The following is a 20667-nucleotide window of genomic DNA, read 5'->3' on the forward strand; positions in this document are numbered from 1 at the left end:
ATGTGAAAAGTCATGAGAATGTGGAATGAGCTGTCTGCACAAGTGGTGCATGCGAGCTCAATTTCAATGTTTAAGAGAAGTTTGGATAAGTACATGGATGGTGGGGGTATGGAGGATTATTGCAGGTCAATGGGAATAGGCAGTTTAAATGGATTCGGCATGGACTAGAAACAGTCCAAAGAGCCTGTTTCTGTGCTGTTCTTCTATATGACTCTATGTATTCGCTTTATTTTCAAATATATCTATTCAGCTGTTTACTAAATCTTTTTGATTCAGTTTAGTATAATCTTCTGTTATTTCTTCCACTGAATTAGCCTGTGGTATGCCCTCAATCACATTAATCCTTGGACATCTCTTTGTATATATACGAACCATCTAATTCAATCTTCCATTTCCCAAGCTATTTATTTATACTTTAAACTTCAATTATCCCAACAATATCCCATTTCTCAATATTGAACTTGCTGAGTACATAACATAGAAATTTACAGCACATTACAGGCCCTTCAACCCACAATGTTGTAACCTACTCTAGATACTGCCTAGAATTTTCCTACCACATAGCACTCTATTTCTCTAAGCTACATGCACCTATCTAAGAGTCTTTTTAAAGACTCTATGGTATCTACCTCTACCACCTTCACTGGCAGTACATTCCACACACCCATCACTTTCTGTATCGAAAAACTTGCCTCTGATATCCTCCTTGTACCTACTTCCAAGCACCTTAAAACTGTGCCCCTTCGTGTCAGCCATTTCAGCCCTGGGAAAAAGCCTCTGGCTATCTACATGATCAATGCCTCTCATCATCTTACACCTCTATCAAGTCACCTCTCATCCTCCGTCACTCCAAGGAGAAAAGGCCAAGTCCACTCAGCCTATTTTCATAAGGCACGCTCTCCAATTCAGGCAGCATCCTTGTAAATCTCCTCTGCACTCTCTCTATTGTATCCACATCCTTCCTGTAGTGAGGTGACCAGAACTGAACACAGTACTCCAAGTGGGGTCTAACCACGGTCTTATATAGTTGTAACATAACCTCTCGGCTCTTGAACTCAGTCCCCTGGTTGATGAATGCCAACACACCATACACTTTCTTAACAACACTGTCAAGCAGCACAGCAGTTTTAAGTGTCCTACAGAGACAGACTCCAAGATCTCTCTGATCCTCCACACTGCTAAGATCCTTACTATCAATATTATATTCTGCCTTCAAATTTGACCTTCTAAAATGAACCACTTCACATTTATCTGGGTTGAACTCCATCTGCCACTTATCAGCCCAGTTTTACAAGCTATCAATGTTCTGCTGTAACCACTTGACAGCCCTCCACACTACCCACAACACCCCCAACTTTTGTGTCATCAGCAAACTTACTAACCCATCCATCCACTTCCTCATCCAGGTCATTTATAAAAATCATGAAGGGGCCCCAGAACAGATCCCTGAGGCACACCACTGGTCACTGACCTCCATGTAGAATATGAACCATCTATAACCACTCTTTGCATTCTGTGGGCAAGCCAATTCAGGATCCACAAAGCAAGATCTCCTTGGATCCCATGTCTTCTTACATTCTGAATGATCCTTGCATGGGGTACCTCATCAAATACCTTACTGAAATCAATATACACTACATCCACTGCTCTACCTTTTAGAACAGTGCCACCGTACAAGCACCTTCATGTTCTTTAATTTGTTTCTCTTCATAGTGTAAGTCATAATTTTATTTCTATCCCAACTGCTTCTCTTCCATTCTTCACTTAAGATTTGGCTGAGCTAAATTCAGACATGTTCTGGATAACTTTATGCAGTGGTAACTCAGTAAGATTGTTACCTATTGAAGAATGGTGTTGCACTTTGTCAAGTAGCTTCATATTCGATATCTCATTATTGAGTTTGAACATCTCCTGAAACATCTGTTCTTCAGTCATTCTCACTGATCTCTGAATGATTGAAGCCTGATGATCTGGGGAAGTAAGTGCGTGTTTGACACCATTTTGTGTCAGAATACATTCAGATAAAAATGTACAAAAGTTGTTGACATTCATCCACAAGTAGTTCTTCTGACAAGCTGGAAATGAGGTGCTGCCTTTCATTTCTTCAACAATATCTTTTGTTGTGGTATAGGGTCCAATGTGTTTTATCTCATTTCATTTCCAGTAATTTCATATAACTACTAAAAATTATCAATCCACCTTCATAAAATAATGAATATGTACTTTTTGGAAGATCTCTTTGCCTTTTTTTCAACTCCAGTGTACACAAGTGTTTTCAATGTCTTGACTCTGCAAGATTGACAGAAACTATATTTATCTACCAGCTGTTCAAAATCTTTATTTATTTGAAGCTGATGTGCAGTCTTTAGCAATTGCCTTCATTCTCATGATATCAGAAAACTGAGCATGTGAGTTTTCTTAAGTTTGTCTTCTGAATATGGCTGGTGCACTAGCTCAAAATCCACATTTAACACATTCTTCTGCTGACAAATCACATTTTAGGAATTTGTCTGACTTAAGCCTTACTTTTAAACTTTTTCCATATATGCTTTAGAGCAAGATCTTTCTGTTATCTTCTTGCTGTAACCAGAAAATCATAGTATCACTTGCTACTACTTTCGCTGTAAGACGACGTGCATCTTGCGATTACTGATAGCCCTGAGCTGTCACATCCCGGAAGCTTCTCTGTATTCTTCCCATGCCCCAAATTGCAAACTCATTCAGCTTTCAACGGCAAGTATTAACTTTGTGTTTATATGTAAGAGTGTCTTTGATGAAGAAAAGGCATTTGTTATGATGAAGTACATGCATATATATTTCTCCATATATTTTTTTAAAACATAGCTCCAATATCTTATGAAGATAGCCAGGTGATTTTAAGGCAGTTATTAGTCTCTTTTTAAAGCACTTGTTTGAATTTATTCAGCTCTAGGCCTGAGGGGGGTTATGAATGGAGGGTTATTAACCATATCAGTAGGCCACCACTTCAGCTTTGGGTTGGTGAGACCAAGAGGACGACTCATTTAAGATCAAAGAGGTGCATTTAGGTACAAACAGAGGGTAGACAAACATTTTTATTGGTCAATAACAATTACAAAAAAGGTACAAATCAATGGCTTCCATTAGCATAATCAATATTACCCATGATGCATTGCATCCATACCAAAAGAGCTCAGAACTGCTTACATTTTGGTGCAGTCTTCATAAAAATTAGCAGAAAGAACACAACACAAGCGCTGGCAGAGGAAGATGTTTGCTCAACACAACCACCATAATCTTTCTACCTTGTTCCTTGTTTAATGGTAAACTTAATCCAAGTTTAAAGAATAAAATCATGAGTTCTACTTGTGCCTAAGCAGCAGGAGCTTTCTGTCCAGCCACAGACTGTGTATTAGTATAATTCCAAATCATTCATTAACAATCTGAATATGACTAAGCCTGATCCCAGGCCCCAAGGCCTTCTAGCAATTAGCTACTTCTGATATAGTTGCAACAATTCCACATGGAGTAGGCAACTTTCATACCAGTTGGCTTACAGAAGCCCAGCACTGCTTCAGCAGCTTTTTATCACGACCAGCTTCATTATAACAGTGAGAGAATCAACAAAACACAACAAAAGATAAACAGGTCTATACTACTGCTTCTAGAAGGAAAGATTTGACAACAATAAACTGCAACTCACAATGTCATGTGTCATGTTCAAAGTTGTTTAGGAGGGTGAGCATTGATTTTAGATTCCTCAGAAGTATTTAATTGCAAAGAAATGTCAATTATTTAGTTGACATCATTACATTCTCTAAAAGTACAAATGAGTCAAGAGGGAATAACGAAGGAAACACAAATCAGTCTGCTGATCCAATTTGATTTTCTCATTGATTACCAAGAGGTCTATAGATTTCATTAGTGTGGCATTTTTTCCCGGAACAAACAGAAGAACTACGATATTGAACACAAATTGGACAGAAATAACTGTAATAGGATGATCTGATAATTAAAAATCAATCTTCATTTTAAATAAAAGTTTTAATATACATTAGTTATAATTATAGCAAATTCCTGGCAATTGGGTAGCTCAATTTTGCTAGGAATTTGTCTTCTGTACTAGGGATCTTGGTGCTGTGAAAGTGAGACACTGCATTGTATCTACTGTATGTTTGGAAGCCAAACTCAGTGTGTCAGATTGGCACAGTTTCCATTATAAACACAGACAGCGGAAGCTGTAAAACTTAGGTTAGAGACTAAAATGTGAAAGGCTGTACAAGAGCAGATGCAGCCTTTTGTTACATGTATGGACAACACTGAACTGACTATACATTCTGGCAACAAGAGTTTAGGACTTGGATCCCAATCATTCAACAAACATTTGGAAACTATAGGAATAAACTTTAATAATTCTTTAAAATCATTGTACCCAGAGCTAAGAAATAAGTTTATGTTTAGTAAGCATCTTCCTTTATATGTTTTCACATGGAAACCTGAAAATTTACCATATATTATAGCCCAACATGCAAAGAGCTGCTGAGTTCATACGAGTAAAGACAATGTGACTTCACCTGTTACAACCACAGGACGTGTTTAACCACACTCACCAGTAGGCAGGGAAGTGACTGCACTGATAGCTCGTCCTCGAGGAGAGATGGACTGGGGCACCAGTCCGCAATGAAGCCACAGGGAATGTGAACCCCAATACAAAGTACAGTGAAACCCTTCCACATACGTACAGTAATTACACAGGCCACTTTAACTTAGCGTGACAGGGCACAAACAATCTACAGAAGTGCAACCGTGATGCACAGCATATGTCCATTGGGTGCGTCAGCACAATCTGTCACATGCATTTGGTGAACTGCTCCGAGAAAACCTGACAAATCCCTGAACAGGTCTCGTCTTTAGATTTTATATTACACTCTTGATTCAATAGATATTCTAATTTCTGTTGTTGGGCAACTTACTGATTCTCTGTCACAGCAGTAGCCCTTTAAACATTGCTATCTACCACCTCAAAAATGATCCCACTTCATCCTCACTATTTTGTAATTAAACTGTGCATTACTTGTGCTTTGGACTTTAACTCTCTTTACTCCATTAAAAGCAATGGACTGAACAAAGTGAATTGTAGGTGGCCCAAAATGTGTTTGATTTCATTTTTCCAGCAGTTAGATTCTTATTGACAGCTATTGCTACCAACCCTCTTTTACAAGTTAGAGTGAGGTGGCTAAAGGGCCAGTTTCATCCTCTCAGAGTAAACTATTATGAGATATACAACTCATGGAGATTGTCTTTTAGAAATAGTAATGGGCTCAGAAACCTGTTCGATCTTTGGTTGCTGTTGGTAACAGGAACCCTTGGAATGACATAATTCTGTGTTGTAATAAAAATTGTGCTCTGCCTCACCGGAAAACTCGTGCCCTCCATACGTTAAGACTTTCAGCCGCATTTTAAATAGCAAATTTAATCTCTCCCTATGCCCCAAAGCACAGAGTAAAGGGTCTCGTACTGGTATATTTCACAATAAATAAACTCTGAAAAGTTGGTGGCATAGCGATTAGTGCAGCACTTTACAGTCCCAGTGACCCGGGCTCAATTCCTGTCTCTGCCTGTAAGGAGGTCGTACGTTCTCACTTTGCTGTGTAGGTTTCCTCCAGGTGCTCTGGTTTCCTCCCACAGTCCAAATATGTGCTAGTTAGTAAGGATTACTAAGTTGTGCATTAGTAAGTCGTACTGCAGGAGGGGACACTTGCAGGTTGCAGCCAGCACATTGCCGGATATGATTCATCTTACCGTATGTTTCGATGTACATGTGACAAGTAAAGCTTATCTTTGATCTTTAACTTTTCTCTTAAAGTACTTTTAGATTAGCTTACTTTATACATGCTCAAAATGAACCACAAAAGACCTAAGTTGGAAACTGGGAGCTGAGGTGATGACACAGAAAGAATGTTATTTACCAATTCTGAAAGTTAATTGCAACTACAGGTCTGAATGTAGAGAGGTTGGGGTAATATTGCAGTTATTTATTTCTGGATAAGTGATATAGAAAATGAAAGTTCATTTCCCACCTTGGCACTATAACAAATGCAATTCACTTTAAAAAACATGAACTTAAAGCCAGCGGCAGTAAAAGTTAACCTCAGATATAGCAGTTTGTCATAAAAGCAAAAACCCTTCCCTGGGGAAAGGAAAACTGCCAGTTACTTGAGTTCAGTTTCACAGTAACCTGCACTCTATGGCAGCCCACTCAGCTTTATAAAATCACTCAGCATCTATGAAAGAACAACACATCTTCATCCTGTGGATGAATATGATGCAAAACCAGATTTTCTTATGATATTTAGTTAACATTTTAGAAATGGTTCAAAATATACAATAGATGTTATCATGGAAAGCAATTCTTCACAATTCTTCAGAGCCATTGAAACTCATGAACCATTTGTTTATAACCTACGTAAGTGTGAGTTATTCAGATAAAGCCAAGCGATAAAATAACAGTGCTTGCATCAGCATTCCTGCACTGAAATGACTGAAGAAGGTTTCAGGTGCAAACTCTTCATATAGGTATGCGAGTCTGAGGAAGTGTCTGTCCCAGCAGCACCATCACAGGTGCTTGTGATGTACCCTGAGAATGTATTCTGGTCACAGCTTCCCAGCATCTCCAATTTTTTTCTTTTCAGAATTTGTGGTAGTTAAAACTTAGTACACAAAGTCAAAATTAATTTGCAAATATCATAAATCCCAATGCTTCATTCATAATAAACTGTTCAAATATCACTAGGGTAGACATCCATTCTCTGTTATGCATACTAACACATGATATGGCGTGTGTTGAGCTTTGCTTTTGAAATTCAGTTCCACTGAAATTAAAGGAAGCAAATTTCAGAAACATACATACATTACAACACAATGAGACAAATTCATGATTTATCATGGCTGGCATTGCAAAGCCCAGACACTGTTGACCAACTCCTTGATAATTAAAACAATTAGGATAAATGGTTAGTTCAATATTACTTTCTAACAATGGCAGGTTGGGTTACATTGAATCCAATGATTGTACTTGGACCCAAGCAATGAAAACTTACTCTGTGCTTATCTTCCACTGTGTGACAGCAGGATAACTAATTTTCAGATTTTCTCAACTGCTAGAACCCAGCAGGGCATACCACATACAACACAAAAACATAGCAGAAACCTCTCGAGAAACCCTCTGCATAAAGTCCAGATCAGTTAAGACAAATCCTGCAATAATGAAGCTGGAGCATAGGTTAATAGAGTTGAGCACGCGGTACAAGATTGTTCCCACTTCACATTTCTCATGCCCTCTTCTCCATTTCATTCAGAAGAGTGAATAATTAATAATGCAAGGAGGAATGGGAAGCATTAATTTCTCCGTTAGAGTAATCTCTAGCTCTGAAAGATGTCATTGAATCAGCTGTACTCCGCAAGCAGAATGCACAGTTTAACTGCTGCCACCTTTAGCTTGGTAATCACTTTCATGTTTGTCCAGCTTAACAGTCATTGCATTTTGACCCATGCTAAACAATCTAGACAGTTTGAAAGTCAAATTCTTCCATTTCTATCTTTAATGGCAATGGAGAAGTAAATGAACCTCCCCCCAAGTTACACCAGCATTATCAACACAAATTCTAAACTTCAAATTTCCATAAGTAATATTTCAGTATTTTCTTAACTGTTCCTCAAAGACACCATCCAATAAAAATTCTCAATTATGTTCTGTCAATATTATCCCTCAGTATTTTCATTAGAACTCATAACATTTGGTCAATCATGCAATACCATTAGTTGGAGATGACTGTATATGCATTGTCTGGTATGTCACAGCAATGACTGCACTTGAGTGCGGTTCATTGGCTGTCAAATTCTGAGTTTTCTCAAGCCTGAGAAAGGACCCACATAACTACTCGATTATTGTACAAGATTTAATATATCATGTTACAGCTCTACAAAAGATTGGTGAGACTGCACATGAAGTATTATGAGCAATTCTGATCGCCTAGTTTTAGGTGGACGCCATTAAGCTAGAATGGGTACAGAAAAGATTCCCAAGATGTTACCAGATCTGGAGGGCTTGAGTTACAAAGACAGGCTCGATAGACTGTGGCTTTTTACCCTGGAGCAGTGACTGAAGGGTGACCATAGAGGGACACATGAGGGGCATAGTTAAGATGAATAATCATTGTCATTTTCCCAGGAGTTAAAGTTGAGAAGGGAATGGTTTAAAGGGGACTTGAGGGGCAACTCTTTTTACACACAGGTGATATATGCAATAAGCAGCCAGATGAAGTGGTAGAAACTAGTACAATCACATTGTTTGAAAGACATATAAATAAGTACAGGAATGGGAGAGGTTTGGTGGGATATCAGACAAATAAGATCATTAGACATAAGAGCAGAATTAGGTATTTGGCCTAATTCTCTTTGCTGATTTATTATCCCTCTCAGCGCTATTCTCCTGCCTTCTCTCTGTAACCTTTGATGCCTTTGCTAGCCAAGAATCTATCAACCTACACTTTAAATACATGCAAAGACTTGGCCTCCACAGCCACCTGTGGCAATGAATTCCACAGACTCACCACACTCTAGCTAAGAAGGCAAATAGGAGAAATTTAGGTAGACCACTTGGTTGGCATTGACAAGATGGGCTGAAGGGCCAGTTTCCATGTGATAGGATTCCAGGACTATACAACTTTGTAAATACAGGTCTTTCCTTAGTCACCCTTATTGACAATTTCCACGTGTGTGCCACTGTCACTCCAAACCATTGACTGACTGAGTAACACATGCGTTTTAGCATTTGATCACCTGAGAGGAATGAGCTAACTAGATGGTGAAAAGTAGTTCGCTGATGTGTGAGTGGGTATCATGAAAACCCCAGGCTTCCCTCTCAGCTCACCAAACACAAATGTACATTAGGAAAATACTTCAGAATTGCAGAGATTTATCTTAAATGTATCTATTTTAATATGTATATTTCTAAAATGAGATTTTTTTTATCAATAGCTCATGATAAAGCTATCATAGCATGGAGCCATCACAACAGAAAGTGTCTCCCTCAGTGATTAGATGCAAGATTTATTCATTTGAGGCTTTATATGGTACAGACCATGAATATAACATCATGTTTCCAAGTTTAACTTGGCTAAACAAACATTATTCAAGTTTAAAAATTACTTCTGGGAACTATTTCTCAACTAAGCCCCTGAGCACTGTGGCAAAACAGAATCATCAGTGTGTTGTTGTGTGCTGGGCTGACTGGCAGGGCTTAAACATCGGGATTTGTGGGTTTTTGCACACAAACTAAAACGTAAACCATCCTTAATTACAGGACCTTCTCTGTTTTTAATTATCATTTCTAGTTAGTAATGAAAATCTCAATCAGTCAGATAAAAGCATAGCGGAGACTCAGAGTTAGCACCAGGGTATACAGTCCTGACCCAAGTGTGTTGGAACTTTGTGTGGGAACTGGTGGCTGGCCACAGAGACAATATAATCTGTCTGAGTCAATTAGTAGTGTGAGCTGTTGTTATTTAAAATGCCTTACTAATAATTCATTTGTAATCAAGTACAATAGAGCATATCAAAAACAGCAGTAACATCAATGCTTTGCCCAGAAGGGTCATACTTCACTCTTATTAAAAGATATTGCAAGGAAAAGTGACACGGAGATAAACCATTAATTCACCCAGAATGGAGCCTATTGAGCAGTTTGACCTTTTGTCCAATACAGTAAAGTAACTGTCGTCTCAATTAGCCCATGTTACGTTTAATACATTCTAGAGAGGAAGCTGAGACTTTATTTTTAATCTGCATAACTCTACGAATTAGCCCTTAATATTTTCAAATCTGTAAGTGTGCAATTTCATCACCTAGAATCAAAACCTGCTATGTAGTGTAAAAAATATTCCAGAGCTCGATCTCATCCAGCACTGGGATAGAACTACTCCTTGTGGATACAACAAAATGATCACCACTGAGTCTCACGGCCTATCTGATGAAGGGTTTCTACCAGAAATGGTATAGACACCACTGAGTTTCACGGCCTACCTAATGAAGGGTTTCTGCCAAAAATGATAACCTATCTTTCACCCATGAATTACCAGGTGTGGAGGACAATGTAGGCACTCTACAGCAGTCAATCATATCTTGTTAGTACCTCATCCGGCATTCATCTAAAAGAATTCCAGCCAATTAACTATAAAAGCAAAACACTGTGGATCTAATCTACCACCGATCCATAAAAAGGGCAAGTACAAAAGGCCCAAGAAAGCAACTGTTTTTCTGTCTACAATCTTCTACCTCAATAAAATTCACTAAGTTAATCAAATGGCACTGGTTGGCAGGTCTGAATAATTCCCATAGCAGCACAATTTAAGCAACTGTTAAAATGCTACCCGTCACTGTATCAAAGGATGAGAAGCTGTTTTTTTGTTTGAAAACCTTCACTGATCAGATAAAACAATAACTCTCTCAGGAGAGACTCGTGAAAGATTTCAAGCAAAAGCAAGGATATTTGAACCAATTACTATTTGGGATTAAAGATTAAAAAAAAAACAGATAAGAATGATCTCAGACATCCAAGACAGATCATTCATTTCATGACATCAAATTGAAAGCTCAGGAATCCAGAGGCCAATATGGACAGAGCTTGAATCCAATCAGAGACCATATGTCAAAGTTTATCATATTTTACATAATATATACATACATAAACAAAAGAGTCTTGAGATCAGGTCAGACTTGTGTGGCACTTACCACAATACTTGGGACTGTTCGCTTTTTTAAACTATGGGCAGGATCTAAAGAATTGGCAACATTAAAAGGTCGCCAAACATAAATAACCCATGAGATTACCTTTATTTTAGGAATCATCTAATAAAGAAGAGAGAAAACTAAGTCAAGACCACTTGGATTTCAGTCAATCTGTAAACTCCCTTCTCATTCATTCTTTCCTTCTATTTAAAATAAAATCAATTGGAAATTTAAAACATTGAAAATGTTCAGATTCCTTTCTGAGTTTCTGGTTGTAGCATAGGTAGGACATTTACCTTGTTCTGTAATTTATTTTCCCCAGTATGGAATTTAAAATACAGCCTGTGATCAAGTTCTCACCACCCCAGAATGTCACTTGTACAACCACCTCGCACGCATCCAAAAGCAATGATTATATCTCCGGCAGAGGCGGACGTTCTATTAGGTCGACACTCTGGCAAAGAGGAAGGTTTTAAAGCATTCAGAAGGGCCCCGAAGCACAAGGCAACATGTACTGAGAATGGAATGAGTGTTGCATTTGAATTGCCCCTGAGCCCAGGCAACGTAACCAATGGCCAGAATATCGACGTTCTCCATCGGGACTTAGACTCGATTGTACTGGCAGCTGTGAGAATGGTTAGTCAGCAAGTTTTGTTCCGCTTGCACGGTAGAATGTGCAGAGGGAGATAGAGAGAATTCTTCGCAGGGTGATCCTGAAATAGAAGGAGGCCACTGTTACCGACACAAAAGACAGCTGATGCACTTGATGACCAAAACTGAAATACACCATTATGAAACACAGCATAGCTGCATAGATTCAAAATTGTTTAATGTCATTTCCTGTACATAAGCATAAAGGAGAACAAAATAATTGTCACTTCGGATCTGATGCAACACAAAAGATAAAGAACACGATAATTCTGCTAATTAAAAAAACACAATAACTGTAAAAATATAAATATATAATATACCTTGTACACATAGATTGATTGTATGTCCATAAAGTGCTGCTAGGCACAGGAGTGTCTATACAGGAAATGATAAAGTAGTGGTGGTTGGGGTGTGGGGGGCTGGGTTAGTGGGTTAGTGATCAACCTTACTACTTGCGGAAAGTAACTGTTTTTGAGTCTGGTGGTCCTGGTGTGGATGCTACATAGCCTCCTCCCTGTTGGGAATGGGATCCTTCATCATGTCACTGGCCCTTTCCCAACACTTTTCTGTATGCAGGGAGGCTGGTACCATACCAGTGATGCACTGGGCAGTTCTGACTACCTGTTTCACAGCCTTCCTGGTCGCTGCAGTGCAGTTTCTCTACCGTGCAGTGATGCCCTCTACAGTGCATCTGTAGAATGACTTGAGTATAGACAATAGACAATAGACGCAGAAGTAGACCATTCGGCCCTTCGAGCCTGCACCGCCATTCTGAGATCATGGCTGATCATCTACTATCAATACCCGGTTCATGCCTTGTCCCCATATCCCTTGATTCCCCTATCCATAAGATACCTATCTAGCTCCTTCTTGAAAGCATCCAGAGAACTGGCCTCCACTGCCTACCGAGGCAGTGCATTCCAGACCCCCACAACTCTCTGGGAGAAGAAGTTTTTCCTTAACTCTGTCCTAAATGATCTACCCCTTATTCTCAAACCATGCCCTCTGGTACTGGACTCTCCCAGCATCTGGAACATATTTCCTGCCTCTATCTTGTCCAATCCCTTAATAATCTTATATGTTGCAATCAGATCCCCTCTCAATCTCCTTAATTCCAGCGTGTACAAGCCCAGTCTCTCTAACTTCTCTGCATAAGACAGTCCGGACATCCCAGGAATTAACCTCGTGAATCTACGCTGCACTTCCTCTACAGCCAGGATGTCCTTCCTTAACCCTGGAGACCAAAACTGTACACAATACTCCAGGTGTGGTCTCACCAGGGCCCTGTACAAATGCAAAAGGATTTCCTTGCTCTTGTACTCAATTCCCTTTGTAATAAAGGCCAACATTCCATTAGCCTTCTTCACTGCCTGCTGCACTTGCTCATTCACCTTCAGTGACTGATGAACAAGGACTCCTAGATCTCTTTGTATTTCTCCCTTATCTAACTCTACACCGGTCAGATAATAATCTGCCTTCCTGTTCTTACTCCCAAAGTGGATAACCTCACACTTATTCACATTAAACGTCATCTGCCAAGTATCTGCCCACTCACCCAGCCTATCCAAGTCACCCTGAATTCTCCTAACATCCTCATCACATGTCACACTGCCACCCAGCTTAGTATCATCAGCAAACTTGCTGATGTTATTCTCAATGCCTTCATCTAAATCGTTGATGTAAATCGTAAACAGCTGTGGTCCCAATACCGAGCCCTGTGACACCCCACTAGTCACCACCTGCCATTCCGAGAAACACCCATTCACCGTTACCCTTTGCTTTCTATCTGCCAACCAGTTTTCTATCCATGCCAGTATCTTCCCCCCAATGCCATGAGCTCTGATTTTACCCACCAATCTCCTATGTGGGACCTTATCAAATGCCTTCTGAAAATCAAGGTACACTACATCCACTGGATCTCCCTTGTCTAACTTCCTGGTTACATCCTCGAAAAACTCCAATAGATTAGTCAAGCATGATTTGCCCTTGGTAAATCCATGCTAGCTCGGCCCAATCCTATCACTGCTATCTAGATATGCCACTATTTCATCTTTAATAATGGACTCTAGCATCTTCCCCACTACTGATGTTAGGCTAACAGGACGATAGTTCTCTGTTTTCTCCCTCCCTCCTTTCTTAAAAAGTGGGATAACATTAGCCATTCTCCAATCCTCAGCAACTGATCCTGAATCTAAGGAACATTGGAAAATGATTACCAATGCATCCGCAATTTCCAGAGCCACCTCCTTTAGTACCCTAGGTTGCAGACCATCTGGACCTGGGGATTTGTCAGCCTTCAGTCCCATCAGTCTACTCATCACCGTTTCCTTCCTAATGTCAATCTGTTTCATTTCCTCTGTTACCCTATGTCCTTGGCCCATCCATACATCTGGGAGATTGCTTGTGTCTTCCCTAGTGAAGACAGAGCTAAAGTACTTATTAAATTCTTCTGCCATTTCTCTGTTTCCCATAACAATTTCACTCAATTCATTCTTCAAGGGCCCAGCATTGTATAGAGTATAGAGGCCCTCTTCAGCCTCCTCAGAAAGTAGAGGCATTGGTGAGCTTTCCCGACTGTGTAGGATGTGTTCTGGGACCACGAGAGTTTGTGTGAGATGTACACTCCCTAGAGTTTGAAGCTGCTCGCAGGTTCCATGCTGTGCCACTGATGTAAAGAGGGAGGGGGTGAGAGTGATGCGAGTTCTCCTGAAGTCTACAGCCATCTCCTTTGTCATGTTGACATTGAAGAAGAGGTTATTTGCTCGGCACCAGGCCTCGAGCTATCCCACCTCCTTGCTGTAGGCCATCTCGTCGTTGTTGGTGGTGAACCCCTCCACTGTCGTGTCACCGGTGAACTTGACAATGTGGTTACTCGGGTTTTTGGCCGATCTGCAGTGGGTTCGGTACACTCATTTCACTAGAAAAATAGTTGTTCTTGGTTGGCTACAGGTCAATGCACTGTGTTTTGATCTGATCCGTATGTAAGACAAGCTTTTCACAGTTTCTCAGTACAGGTGACAACAATAAAGCAATTCCAACTCCAATGCCATTACCATATAAATGCAGTTGGAGAAGTCACAGAATGGGAAGAGGAAGAACTTATTGCACACAGACAGTGCCAGAGGTCAGAACCTGGGTCACAAGAGCAGCGAATTGCAGCACTGTGTCACCCATTTAAAGCAATCTGCAGTGGTACACTTCACATGTTTAAAAAAAGCTCAGACTCGTACCATTTTTTGAATTCCCTCCTGGTACCAGAAGAGTCCCATCACATGGACTGGTTGGTGTGTTCTGCACTGACCCCTCTTGGCTGGTGCCCAGATGAAGTTTCCTCATGTGACGTATAACGGCTGTGGCATTAAAAGCTTGCTGTTGGAAGATGGTGGAAAAATCCGAGAGTTACTAATGAAAGTTAGGAGAAAGAGATAAGAGCAGACACAAATTTTCCTTTTGTACTGTATTGCCATGAATGCTCCGAAGGGTCTCGTTGGTCATGGAGTTTGTATAACTGCTAAAGTACAAGATGCCACTTGGTCAACTAATGCCCTTCCCTTGGACAACACTGGTGGCGTGGAGAGGGGAGACTTGCAGCTTGGGCAACTGCCGGTCTTCCATAAAAAAAACCCTGCCCAGGCTTGCACCCTGGAAACTTTCCAAGGTGCAAATCATGGTCTATCGAGACTAACGGAGGTCTACACACACTTGGTCAATTGAATTCATGCTGGCTCCTGGTAGAACAACTGAGTCAAGCCCATTCCCTCTGATCTTCCTGCGGTCCTGACAATTATTTTCCTTCAAATGCCTATCCAATTTCTGCTTCTTAGTTCCAATCAGCATCATTCCGGGGAAATCAATCCTCATGTCATGACTTTACCTTCTGTGCTTTATTCACAACAAACTAAGTCACACAAATAACAAACTGAAGTGCATTAATATTAAATATCATAAGGTATGGAACAGATTTGCCAGCGATAGTTCGAATACGATGTGGCTGAGAGTTCAGAAGCCTAATAGCCTGAGGGAAGAAACTGTTTCTCATCCTGACTGTTCTTGTTGTTATGCATCATTATCTCCTGCCTGATGGTAGAAAGTCAAGGAGGATACTGGGTAGATGGGTGGGATCCTTAATATACTAAGGGCCCTGCTCGTGCAACCCTCCTGATAATTGTCCCCGATGGACAGTAGGGAGATCCCTATGATCCTCTCAGCTGTTCTCACAGTCCTTTGTAGGAACTTCCAGTCTGATGTTCCACTGTCCCAGACCAGATGGAGATGCAACATACAGATCTGCTTACAGAGGACACCAGTAATTGACACTGATCTCCAAGCTACCCACTACCCTACCGTACTACCTTATATAGATTTTTAAATGTCTTAGTACTTTGGGATAGTTGCTTTTAAAACGAGGACTCCATTCTATTCTACGCTGTTTGTTGATTTATTGAGATACAGTATGGAACAGTCCCTTCCTGCCCTTCAAGCCGTGCCAGTCAGCAACCTCAATCTAACCCCAGTCTAATCAAGGTCAATTTACAATGACCAATTAACCAACCAACTGGTACATCTTTAGACTGTGGGAGGAAATCAGAGCACCCGGAGGAAACCCACACAGTCCGAGGGAGAATGGACAAACTCCTCACCGATAGCAGTGGGAACACCTCCGTGGCCTGAGTCAGAATTCAAGAGAATGAATGTTTCCTATCTATATTTTGCTTATTAAGATGGTGGTACAATTACAAAGTTTTTCTAAATGGCTCCTTTCTCATATACAGATTTCTAATTTCCAATCATTTTTAGTTGCATTTTTGCTGCAATTGAAAACGGTTAACAGGAAACGTGACTTGTAAAACGCAAGGACTGGCAGGGGCATCTTTACAAAGATTATTCTCAATACTAGTGCTCCACAAGGCTATATTCTCCATCCCCAACTCTACCTCCTGTATGATCAGTACTGTGTGGCCAGATTCTGCTAACTCCATATAGAAGACTGCAGATGATATCACAATAGTGGGCCTTATCTCAAATATCATTTTTGGACTACAGGAAGGAGATAGAGAAACATGGTGTCATGACAACAAACTTTCCCACACTGTCAGTAAAACAGCTGGTCATTGAGTTCAGGGGCAGTACACACACTCCTGTTTATATCAACTGTGCAGAGATTGAAAGGGTTGAGAGCTTCACGTTCTTGGGAGTGAACATCACCATCAGCTCTGTGGTCATCTGGTCCAGCTACAGAGACAACATACCCAAGGAAGCCCACCAGCATCTCTACTTTCTCAGGAGGCTAAAGAAATGTCCCCTTTGACTCTCGCAAATTTTTATCAATAGAAGTTTTATCCTGGTACATCTTGGCTCGGTGTAGCAACTGCTCTGCCAGTGACCGCATGAAAATGCAGAGCTGTGGACACATCTCAGCACAACTCGAAAACCAGCCTCCCTTCACGCTCTCTGTTTACACTTCTCACACCTCAGTAAAGCCCCAGTATGATAAAAGGTCCCAACAGCACCCCCCCCCCATTGGGCAGAAAATACAAAAGCTTGAAAAACTTGCACCACCAAGCTCGGGGAAGGCTTCTATCCTGCAGTTACCGGGCTACTGAGGAGTACCTTAGTTCAATAAGATGGTCTCCTGACCTCACAATCTGCCTCATTTTGGCCCTACACCCGATTCTGCCCACATTGGACTTTCTTTGCAACTGTAACGTTTTCACTCTGCATTCAGTTAGTTGTTCTCTCTGCTGCCTCAGCATACTGTTGTTACGGTTTGTACTCATGCTGTGCAAAACAGGTTTTCACAATGCATTGCTACATGTGACCGTAGCTTACCAATTTACCACCTGGGATCAAATCTCATCAAATAAATACTCTTAGAGTCATACAGCAGAGAAACAAGTCCATTTGATTATGAATTTAATTGGCTTGGCTCAACACTGGGTCCTACACCTCAGATCATCCATGCCAAACAAGTTGTCTGCCTCAGGAGGTTCCATCATTCCCCTCTTCCCTTAAACCCATGTCCTCTAGTCTTAGAATGCAGAACATTTTGAAAATTGGCAAGCCATGGCACTAGCTCTAAATGCACCTTTGTTTCAAGGTACCTACCTTCCATTTACTCTTTGCAAAGTTCTTCCTCATTTGCTCACTAACCGACTCATGGATGTTTTTATCTAAGGCGGTATCACCAGCAATCCTGCAGGACAAGAGGGAAACTGGCATCAGAGAGTAAATTACTATTGCCGGGCAGAACTCTGTAACAGAACAGAAGGAAACAGACTGGAAATAAATGGGAAACCTGGCCCGCTCACATCAGTGTCATTTGAACTCAGGCCCAGGTCCCAGTTTTCAGTCCTTTCTTGCAACAACATTCAAACTCAGATATATTCATCAAAACATAACGCATCATCACACACACAAAATGCTGGGGGAGCTCAGAAGGCCAGGCAGCGTCTACGGAAAAGCATTCAGTTCACATTTCAGACCAAGACCTTTGGCAGGAGTTGGTACTCTTTCCCATCGACGCTGCCTGACTTGCTGAGTTCCTCCAGCATTTGTGTGTGTCGCTTGGATTTCCAGCATCTACAGATTTTCTCGTTAGTAAAATACATCGTTTGCATTAACCACCAACACAGCCTAAGATTATGCTGGGGGCAGGCCACAAGCGTCACAGCATGCCCACAATGCTCGACAGGACAGCACAGATGCAACGTGCCAGAACACAACAAGCAACGAAACAACCACCTGCTCAGACACATGGACAGGCCTCCAGGCAAAATGTAATCAGCATTCTCCACCACCAGCTTGATTTGAACGCAGAAGCGTATTAGTGAGCTTTTGAAAGGTGTAGAGAACTCAGTTCTAGTCTTACCAGGGGTGCTGTAAAGCTTGGTCACACGTGTAACGTTTATTAGGGTCCTTCTCCATGAGATGCTGAATAAAATCTTTGGCTGAAAGTGAAATCAAACAAAACTTTAATGGAAACAGTGAAAAATCAAGACATCCACAGTTCTTAATAGCTTGCTACTTAGCCACACATACACCCTGACAAAAAAACCAGGCTTGCCTCACCTATAACCTTCTTCCCCTCCCCTCACCTTTCTATTCTGCATCTTCCCCCTTCCTTTTCATCCTGAGGAAGGGTCTCAGTCAGAAACTTCGACTGTTTATTCATTTCCATAGACGCTGCCTGAACTGCTGAGTTGCTCCAGCAATGTGTCTGCATTCAGCATTTGCAGAATCTCGTGTTCCTTGTTAACACGTCAGCTGTGGCCAGTAATTGTGAGTTTAAGTCCCGTTCCAGGGATCTGAGCGTGTGATGGATGGTGACAATGCAGTGCTGCATTCAGGAACTGCTGCACTGTCAGACCATAAAACAAAGGCCATTCAGCCAATTGAGTCTGTTCCACCATTCTATCATGACTAATTTATTTTCCCTCTCAACTCCATTCTCCTGCCTTCCCCCCTTAAACTCTGACCTACTGATCAAGAACTTATCAACCTCCACTTTAAATATATCTAATGATTTGGCCTCAACAGTCACCTGTGGCAGTGAATTCCACAGTTTCTGTCTGTGGCTAAAGAAATTCCTCCTCATCTCTGTTCTAAAGTGCCGTCCTTCTAAGGCTGATGAGTCCTTGCTGTGGAATAGTCCCGAGTACAGGTGAAGGATCCACTTCAATAAATCATCTGATCATTAGCACACATACAGGAGGTGCTGCAAGTCCAGGGCAACACACACAAAATGCTGGAGGAACTCCGGAAATGAATAAACAGTCGACGTTTCAGGCCCAGGCCCTTCGTCAGGACAGGAAAGGAATGGGGAAGAAGTCAGAAGGAATTTGATAGGGCAGGAGAGTGGACTATGTGAGAAAGGGGAGGAGGAGAGACACGGGGTGGGGGCTGATAGGCAGGTGAGAAGAACAGCTGAGATAAGGGGGCGGCAGGGAGCAGAGCGGGGAACGGAAGAAAAGGAAAGTTCCCTGGACTGGAGGGTTTGAGCTGTTGGGAAAGATTAGACAGAACTGTTTTTTATTGTCATTGGCACTGTGATACAGTGGAAAACTTTGTCTTATACGCCATCCAAAAAGGTCAGCTCCCTACAACGGTGCGTTAAGGTAGTCCAAGGGAAACCTGTGCAATGAAGTATTACAAAGGAAGTGGAGTGCAGGCAGACAATAAAGTGAAAGGCCATATCCAGGTAGACTGCGAGGTCAAGAGTACTCCCTTATGGTACCAGGGGATCTTCTGACAACAGAATAGATGTCGTCCTTGAGCCTGGTGGTAGCAGGTATCTTCTGCCCAATGGGAGAGGGGAGAATGGAGAATATCTGGGGAGGGATGGGTCAGTGATTATAATGACTGCTCTGCCAAGGCAGTGAGGAATGTACACAGATGGGAAAAGCATGAGAATTCACAACAAAGAACAGGACCATTCACAGATGCAAATGGCTTTGTACACTGGAACAAATAGTAATGCAACTACCAATTTACAATTTTCAGAAAAGCACAGGAGTGGTTAATATTTGTATCATGGTTGGAGATGACTTCTTCTAAATACTCCTAGCTTTTCTCTCAATGGCTCTGGAGCTAAGTCTGTGGTGTCAAAAAATTCTCAAGTACAATTAACCCAAGCAAAGCAAAATAACACACTTTTGAGATTTGAAATTAAAGCAAACAGTTGTGGTAATGTTCATCATGCCAGGCAGCCTCAGCAAAGAGACAAGGACTGCAAAAACTTTAGCTCAGTCACCTATCTGAACAGGCTGAACCGCTTTGATGTAAGGTCACAAAACTGAAACGTTAACCAGTTTCTCTCTCAACAGGCGCTACCTCATCTATTGAGTCTTTCCAGAATTCTTTGATTTAAAGTCGACTTTCTTTCACACACATGTGGGATAAAAATGTCTTCTTGACTATTCCTCTCACAAGGAGACACACTTCAATTAAATGCCTCCTTAAAAACAAAAGTAATATTCCTGCAGATGGGTCAGGCCATGACTGCAGATGGGAACCCATTCTGAAGAAAGCCATTGCAGGGAGCTCAGAATGTCAGTGTACCAATGTAACAAGGGAATGGAGTTGTACCGGAGTCAGAAATATCATCCCAGTATGGAGAATCAAACTCATATTCAGCCTTTAAGATCTGCTCAAAGAGCTTTGCATCATTTTCATCGTAGAACGGTGGATAACCACACAGTCTGTAGAAGAGAAAGCATAAAAGCAAATGTCACACCAATGATAGCAAGATTT

At 41.2% G+C, this 20667-nt stretch overlaps 1 protein-coding gene across 1 annotated transcript in view; it reads right to left on the minus strand.

Annotated features, from left to right (window-relative positions):
• Positions 1-3056: 3056 nt before the first annotated feature.
• LOC140742039 (calcium/calmodulin-dependent protein kinase type 1-like) overlaps positions 3057-20667 on the minus strand; it is a 269373-nt gene continuing 251762 nt past the window's right edge. Inside the window, exons 8-12 of the mRNA XM_073072748.1 lie at positions 20503-20615; positions 18287-18365; positions 17524-17611; positions 14649-14787; positions 3057-11480 (exon numbers count right to left, since the gene is read on the minus strand). Coding sequence (XP_072928849.1) covers positions 11371-11480; positions 14649-14787; positions 17524-17611; positions 18287-18365; positions 20503-20615 — 529 coding nt within the window. The 3' untranslated portion in view covers positions 3057-11370. The remainder of the gene's footprint in view (positions 11481-14648; positions 14788-17523; positions 17612-18286; positions 18366-20502; positions 20616-20667) is intronic.

Source organism: Hemitrygon akajei, chromosome 19 (assembly GCF_048418815.1).
Source record: "Hemitrygon akajei chromosome 19, sHemAka1.3, whole genome shotgun sequence".
Lineage (NCBI taxonomy): Eukaryota > Metazoa > Chordata > Chondrichthyes > Myliobatiformes > Dasyatidae > Hemitrygon > Hemitrygon akajei.